This window comes from Chiloscyllium plagiosum, chromosome 15, assembly GCF_004010195.1.
Source record: "Chiloscyllium plagiosum isolate BGI_BamShark_2017 chromosome 15, ASM401019v2, whole genome shotgun sequence".
NCBI classification, from domain to species: domain Eukaryota; kingdom Metazoa; phylum Chordata; class Chondrichthyes; order Orectolobiformes; family Hemiscylliidae; genus Chiloscyllium; species Chiloscyllium plagiosum.
This window is the reverse complement of record NC_057724.1, coordinates 39,822,214-39,831,015: the sequence shown is the minus strand read 5'-3', so window position 1 is coordinate 39,831,015 and position 8,802 is coordinate 39,822,214. Positions and strand designations below refer to the sequence as shown.

The 8,802-nt window shown below is 41.2% G+C and overlaps 1 protein-coding gene across 6 annotated transcripts in view; it reads left to right on the top strand.

Annotated features, from left to right (window-relative positions):
* dlg3 (discs, large homolog 3 (Drosophila)) overlaps positions 1-8,802 on the top strand; it is a 539,119-nt gene that overhangs the window by 487,423 nt on the left and 42,894 nt on the right. For all 6 annotated transcript variants that reach the window (XM_043704756.1, XM_043704755.1, XM_043704754.1 and 3 more), the window contains one exon: positions 4,885-4,999. In XM_043704756.1, coding sequence (XP_043560691.1) covers positions 4,885-4,999 — 115 coding nt within the window. The remainder of the gene's footprint in view (positions 1-4,884; positions 5,000-8,802) is intronic.

Below are 8,802 nucleotides of genomic sequence, written 5' to 3'. Positions count from 1 at the left end.
TACCTGACATATGCTTCCTTCTTTTTCTTAACCAAACCCTCAATTTTTTTCGTCATCCAGCATTCCCTATACCTACCAGCCTTCCCTTTCACCCTGACAGGAATATACTTTCTCTGGATTCTTGTTATCTCATTTTTGAAGGCTTTCCATATTCCAGCTGTCCCTTCACCTGCGAACATCTGCCTCCAGTCAGCTTTTGAAAGTTCTTGCCTAATAGCATCAAAAATGTCCTTTCTCCAATTTAGAACTTCAACTTTTACATCTGGTCTATCCTTTTCCATCACTGCTTTAAAACAAATAGAATTATGATCGCTGGCCCCAAAGTGCTCCCCCACTGACACCTCAGTCACCTGCCCTGCCTTATTTCCCAAGAGTAGGTCAAGTTTTGCACCTTCTCCAATAGGTACATCCACATACTGAATCAGAAAATTGTCTTGTACACAGTTAAGAAATTCCTCTCCATCTAAACCTTTAACACTATGGCAATCCCAATCGATGTTTGGAAAGTTAAAATCCCCTACCATAACTACCCTATTATTCTTACAGATAGCTGAGATCTCCTTACAAGTTTGTTTCTCAATTTCCCTCTGAGTATTGGGAGGTCTATAATACAATCCCAATAAGGTGATCATCCCTTTCTTATTTCTCAGTTTTACCCAAATAACTTTCCTGGATGTATTTCCAGGAATATCCTCCCTTAGCACAGCTGTAATGCTATCCCTTATCAAAAATGCCACTCCCCCTCCTCTTTTGCCTCCCTTTCTATCCTTCCTGTAGCATTTGTATCCTGGAACATTAAGCTGCCAGTCCTGCCCATCCCTGAGCCATGTATCCATTATTGCTATGATATCCCAGTCCAATGTTCCTAACCATGCCCTGAGTTCATCTGCCTTCCCTGTTAGGCCCCTTGCATTGAAATAAATGCAGTTTAATATATTAGTCCTACCTTGTCCCTGCCTGCCCTGACTGTTTGACTCACTTCTGTTCTCAGCTGTACATGTCTCAGATCGATCTCATATCTCCCTGGGTTCCCCGCCCCCCGCAACCTTACTAGTTTAAATCTTCCCAAGCAGCTCCAGCAAATTTCCCTGCCAGTATATTAGTCCTCTTCCAATTTAGGTGCAATCCGTCCTTCTTGTACAGGTCACTTCTAACCCCAAAAGAGATTCCAATGATCCAAAAATGTGAATCCTTCTCCCATACACCAGCTCCTCAGCCATGCATTCATCTGCTCTATCCTCCTATTCCTGCCCTCACTAGCTCATAGCACTGGGAGTAATCCAGATATTACTACCCTTGAGGACCTCCTTTTTAAATTTCTGCCTAACTCTCTGTAATCTCCCTTCAGAATCTCAACCTTTTCCCTTCCTATATCGTTGGTTCCAATGTGGACAATGACCTCTTGCTGGCCCCTTTCCCCCATGAGAACATTCTCCACCCTCTCTGAGACATCCTTGATCCTGGCACCAGGGAAACAACACACCATTCTGCTTTTTCTCTGCTGGCCACAGAAACGTCTGTCTGTACCTTGGACTGCAGAATCCCCTAACACAATTGATCTCTTGGAAGCTGACGTATCCCTCGTTGCATTAGATCCAGTCTCAATACCAGAAACTTGACTGTTTGTGCTACGTTCCCCTGAGAATCCATCACCCCCTACATTTTCCAAAACAGTATACCTGTTTGAAATGGGTATATCCACAAAAGACTCCTGCACTAGCTGCCTACCTCTCTTACCCTTCCTGGAGTTAACCCATCTATGTGATTGTATCTGAGACTTTCCCCCCTTCCTGTAATTGTCATCCATCACATACTGTTGCAAATTCCTCATCGCTTCTATCTGTCTCTCCAACCGATTCACTCGATCTGATAAGATTCGTTTCCAATAGCATTCATGGCAGATATAATCTGCAGTAACCCTTAAACTCTCTTTAAAGTCCCACATCTGACAAGAAGTACATATCACTGCAAGGGCCATGTTTGCTCCTTCACAAACTACAGACCCAGAAAATAACACCGTCTTATTCCTCTACAAACACTGCCCCAGCTTAAATTAATAGTTATGGCTTATATTTTAAGTTTAATCAAGAGACTTATCTCCAAAAACATATTATCAAGAAAGAACCCACTGTAGTCACTAATACAGCCTTTCTCTTGGACAGACTTAAAGCAGCAATTAACTTATCTGATTCTGTGTTGTGAACTTTGCCCAACAATTCCTCCAAGATTAATTGTGAATTTCACTGTTCATTTTCCCAGTTGCACTCCGATGTCGTATTTGTGCTTCGTTGCGTCCTTTCTTTACTGCTGTGTTCCCAGAATACAGCTACAGCTTAAAATCATTTGGTGACTTTTTTGTTCTTTATGGTATTTTGGGTTTTGGAAAAGTGCAGTTTGCTGTCATACATACTGTACATCTTGGTATCGTGTCTGTTATCCAGGAACTACATTCAGGGAAATGCAAAGTCGAAGTATTGAAATATGTAATCCCTAATGCAATAATAACTCCATAAAATACCTGTAACAACGTTTGTCATTGAGCTCTCCAGCACTTAACAGGCAACTTTACATAATAACTATCTTTAAACTTCACCTCGATATATCGATGTATTGGAGAGCTTGAGTTTATCCAAGTGCTGACTGTAAAGATGGTGCATTTCAAATTAAATATAAACATTTTGTGACTGGATGCTGTCCCTGAAATAGAAAGAAATGTGTTTATTCACATTCCTAAGTAAATGATTTTGGGCAGCAAGTTGTTAGAACACCACTCAGATCTGTTGATAAATAAGTTTGTATCAAAATGCTGTTATTTTTCATGTTGATTGCTTTTAGAATATTATCACACAGCAAGGTCATCTTTTGCTGTTAGTTAGCATGAATTCTTATACAAAATATAAGTTTATTCTTTGTGAGACAGATTAGATTAACATCTTCAATAATAATGAATGTTCAACTTCTCCAGAAAATACTACCAGCTGTGATGTGATATTGATTGCGACAAGGTTTGCTTAATGTGCTGCAAAACTACCTGTTCTATTCACTACAGTGTCACTGCTGTGAATGACTGTGGTTTGACCAGTTGTAATGCTGGGGCTGATCATTCAGCAACTTGACAAAGTGTAGTGGTGGAATGGATTGGTCCAATTGTGGAACTCATCGAGCTGTAGTGCTGCAGCTGATGGTATGCACTTTGAGTCCCGGTAACATTGTAACTGATCAGTGCAACAGTTGGCTTTGTTCTTAGGTGTTTATTTGGTAAGTGTCCTCAGATTCCTCAAATCTACTCTGAAATTACTGTGAGAAAACTTCTGCATGTCTTCTTTTCAAGTCATTATTTGCACCTCGCCTCTTTGTCCAAGGATGTATATCTTAACCTTTTATTGTTCATATCAAAAGTGCCTTAATGTATTTTTTCCTATAGCAAAGAAAGTTTATAAGTGCAAGTTGTTGTATGTTCTTTAATTTGATTAATTGCATTTCTTGGTGGATGTAGTTCAAAAGCGAGAAAAGAATTGTTTTTAAATAGCATTTTGACATGTCAGCAAACTATATCTCAAAAATTCTTCATGTATAATGAATTCCTTTGAACTTCATTGACTCTGACATATAAACAAATGAAGTCAAGCAGGAGGCTGGAGGAACACAGCAAGCCAGGCAGCATCAAGAGGTGGAGAAGTTGACGTTTTGGGTGTAACCCTTCTTCAGGACTCTTATTTTGTCTCTGTACAAACAAATATAGCAGATGGAAATAAGCAGCAAAATGAAACTTTCGAGAATAACAGGGCCACTCCATGTAGGAGGAACTTTGAGGCCTTAAAAGGACACCAGTGCTGCTTTGGAAGGGAAGGGCCTTGAAATAGTGATGGAGTTGCCACTAAAGGGTGTTTTAGTCTTTGGGATAATGGAGAGACCAATGGAAAAAAATATACTTTAATTCCTCAAAAAAGCAAAGTTGGCATTTTAAGAAACTATTGAAAATGTTCAGGTGAAATTATCTTAAAAGATAATGATGATTTTCCCTCTCCACAAACCCAACACAAGTCCCCCTTGCCTCACCCCACCTGTTGTGAATTAAAAAAACATCATTTGTGTTAGATTAGATATTGATTCTCCTTCACTGGTTCCTGCATCTCAACTGGTGCTAGCGAACACATTGGTGTTCTGGTGAGCAGGTTTAGGACTGTCTTATTTGCTTGGTCATTTGAAACTTTTGGAAGCAATTTCAAAATCTAATAGTGTTGCCTTGGAGCCCAAGTGGCTGTATGATATCTGCCAAACATTGCTTACCCCTGCACAAGATTTACCACACCACAGTAGCAATGAGATTTGATTCAGTCCTACACAATCTGGCCAACATTAAAAGTAGACAATGTTGCAGGGATTGTTGACCTACAAACCTAACTTCTTCCTGTGCACACCTGATTGCATAATTTCACATCAGGAATGGAATTCAAAGATTTGTTCTTTTGTATCATAACCTCTTGAACTGGGCACTCGATTTATTGGCATCAAGTGTGATGAGGATTTGGAAGTGTTTTGCAAACCAGAATAACATAATGACTATCTAGTCCCAGCAGTTCTGGATTGAATTTAATGGCTTGTGTCTTTGCAATACTTAACTGGTGGAGATTTCCACTTGTCCGGTACTGATTGCCAGACAGCCTGTATGACAAATCAGAAGCAATAGAGGGGTATAGCTGCTGGTGAACCTGGGTGCTGTCAGCACACATGTGGAATATAAAGTGTTTTCAGATAAAGTCACTGAGGAGCATCGAGTGAGAGGCCACGGGAAGAACTCCATGAGTGCTATCTAATCATCTAGTTAATTACTTCATATTGCTTTAGTTCTGCTGCCAATCTATAATTCTGTTTTGTTTTAAGAGTACAGCCGTTTTGAGTCTAAAATCCATGACCTTCGGGAACAGATGATGAACAGCAGTATGAGCTCTGGATCCGGCTCCCTACGGACCAGTGAGAAACGCTCGCTTTATGTCCGGTAAGTTTTTTTTATACAGATGAGGAGGTGGATATGCTTTTTGGATACACTCAAGGATTTCAGTTAGCAAGAGATAGTATAGTAGTTTAATCGAGAAATGGGTATCTCATTCACTTACTTCCTTTTGAAACTGTAGTCAGGTTGTTGCACTTATTACATAATAATTGACACTATACCCACCACTTCAAAATAATTCATTTTTCAGTGCTTTGAGTTGTTTTGATGTGACCAGGTATTGAGTAATTTTTATTTCTAAATAAACTCCTGTTTTCAGTGGAGTCTCAATTAACTTATCAGCTTACAGTATTACTATCATCCTAAAGGGGAAGTTAAATCTAACTGTTAGAATATTTAAGAAGACAATAGAAGCATGGCTCCTAACTGATTCCTTGTCATCTTAATAATTTGGAGTTTATCTATTTCAGCTTCTACCATGAGAAATTAAGAAATCAGTGTGGTATAAGAGCATTTTAAAATTTACACTGGGTATATAGAACTTACAGTAGAAAACACAAGATTAAGAATTGCCATGTCAGTTCTGGGCACTGCTTTTGGACTCATGGTATGTGGTGCAACGTGGGCAAGTAAATTTCCTGCTGATTACCATCAACTGCCTTTCATGACTGATGATCAGAACATTACTTGGAGGAAGCACTGAGGATGGCAAGGATGTCAGTGGGTCTTGGTGGGGGACCAAGAGTGGCTTGGTAGCACCACTACCGATGGAGCTCACTGAGCCCTAAATGACATAGCTGGATCAATGTTAGGTGGTAAGTGAACCATAAGAGAAAAACGTGTTTGCGTTCTCACTGATTGTCATGAGACAGTATTGGTAAGGGTAGCAACTGCGGAGTATCTATGGTATCAAAGTCCTGACTTCACATTGAGGATACCATTGATCATGTTGTGTGGCACAGCCCTTGCAGTAAATTGGAGAAATTTCAAATAGACCCAACAACTTAGGTTGGGTAACCATGAGGTGTTGTGGGCCAAAAACAGCTGGATAATTATATTGAGCTACAATTTAACCTGAAGACTTTGCATACATGCCAATCTACCATTACCATTAAGTAGGGGATCAAAGCTGGTTCTGCAGCACCAGGCATACTTATTAGTGATGTGGCAACAAAGTGAATCCATGACACAGATTTACTTCCATTACAAGCAGCAGAAACAGTATGTGACAGACAAGAATAAATGATTTCAAATCTAACAGATCAGACCTAAGCTCTGCAAAGTTTATTTACATCCAGTTGTGGATTGCTAAGCAGGAGGAGGAAGCTCTCATAAGTATCCCCAGCTTCAATGATGAGGAGTCCAGTACTTCAATGAAGAAGTCAATCCTGAAGCAATTACAACCATTTTAAGCCAGAGTTGCTATGTGGATGATCAGTTCTGGCCTCCTCCTGAGATCCTCAGCATTACAGATCACAGTCTTCAATCAATCAGATTTATTCCACGTGATATCAAGAAACAGCCAAAAGCACTGGGTGTTCACCCATAAGACTCGATGAATCCATTGAAATCATGGCTAACCACATAATCCTCAATCCAACTTTCCTGCCTTACCCCATTACCTTTGATTCCTTCAGTAAATAGAAATCTGCCAATTTCAGTCTTAAAAATATTTAACTCCGCCTTGACTGCCCTTTGCAGTAAAGATTTCCACAGATTCACTACCCTGTGGGAGTAAAGAAATCCTCTTCATCTCTGTTGAAATAGGTGACCTCTTAATCAAGATTGTGCTTCTGGGGCTCAACACTATCCCCAGAGAGAAACAACCTCTCTGAAATGACCCTGTCAATCCCCCTAAGGATTGTCTATTTTTCAATAATGTCTCCTCTCATTCTTCTGAACTCCAATGAGTACAAACCCTCCCCACTCATACTGATTAGATTAGATTACATTACAGTGTGGAAACAGGCCCTTTGGCCCCACAAGTCCACACCGACCCGCCGAAGCGTAACCCACCCATACCCTTACATTTACCCCTTACCTAACACTATGTGCAATTTAGCATGGCCAATTCACCTGACCTGGACATCTTTGGACTGTGGGAGGAAACCGGAGCACCCGGAGGAAACTCATGCAGACACGGGGAGAACATGCAAACTCCACACAGTCAGTCGCCTGAGGCGGGAATTGAACCCGGGTCTCTGGCGCTGTGAGGCAGCAGTGCTAGCCACTGTGCCACCGTCCTCATAAGAAAATCCCTCCTTACCCTGAAACAACATAGTGAATCTTCTTGGACTGTATCCAATGTGTCCTGCAGTTGTGCTGATGATATGTTCCCAAAACTAACAGCACTCCTAGCCAAGCTGTTTCAGTGCATTTACAACACTAGCACCTACTTGACAATATGGAAAATTGTCCAGGTATATGATGTTCACAAAAAGCAAAAAAACCTAACCCTGCCAGTTGATGCCCTGTCACTCTACTTTCCATCATCAACAATGTGATGGGAATGGTCCTCAATAGTGCCATAAAGTAGCACCTGTTTAGCAATAACGTGCTCACTGACACTCGGTTTGCATTCTGCCAAGCATACTCAGCTCTTGACTTCATTACAGCTTTGTTTAAATATTGACAAAACAGGTTTTTTTTTCCCATGGTGTCTACCCTTGACGTCAACACAGACTGTGCCATCAAGGAGTACTAACAAAACTGGAGTAAATGGCAATCGGGTTGGAGACATAACTTGCACAAACGTTGATGGTTGTGGTCCCAGGACATTACGGCAGAAGCTCCTCTTGGGAGGGTCCTAAGCTCAATCATCATCAGCTTCTTCAGCAAAGTCTTTCCCTCGATGGTGAGGTTAGAAATGGTGATGTTTGCCAAGGCTTGCACAATATGCAGCACTATTTGTGACTATTCAGATACTGAATTAGCTTGTACTGATATGTGCAAATAATTTGTGCTACAATAAGTGATCTCCAACAAGGGAAATCTAACCATTGCCCCTTGGCATTCAAGTGAATTTACTATTGTTAAATCACTCACTATCAATATTCTGAGGATTACTATTGACTAGAAACTGAACTGGACCAACAGCAAAAACAGATGCTACAAGAGCAGGGCAGAGGCTGGAAATTATATGAGGAGTAACTCATTTCTTATCACCCCAATGCCCGCCTTCCATCTACAGGAGCAAGTCAGAAACATGATGGAATATCTGGATTGACATAGAGTCAGAGAGATGTACAGCATGGAAACAGATCCTTCGGTCCAACCCGTCCATGCCGACTACATGTCCCAACCCAATCTAGTCCCACCTGCCAGCCTCCAGCCCATATCCCTCCAAACCCTTCCTATTCATATACCCATCCAAATGCCTCTTAAATGTTGCAATTGTACCAGCCTTCACCACATCCTCTGGCAGCTCATTCCATACACATACCACCCTCTGCGGGAAAACGTTGCTCCTGAGGTCTCTTTTATATCTTTCCCCTCTCACCTTACACCTATGCCCTCTAGTTCTGGACTCCTCGACCCCAGGGAAAAGACTTTGTCTATTTATCCTATCCATGCCCCTCATAATTTTGTAAACCTCAATAAGGTCACCCCTCAGCCTCCAATGCTCCAGAGAAAACAGCCCCAGCCTGTTCAGCTTCTCCGTGTAGCTCAAATCCTCCAACCCTGGCAACATCCTTGTAAATCTTTTCTGAACCCTTTCAAATTTCACAACATCTTTCCAATAGGAAGGAGACCAGAATTGCACGCAATATTCCAACAGTGGCCTAACCAATGTCCTGTACAGCCGCAACATGACCTCCCAACTCCTGTACTCAATACTCTGACCAATA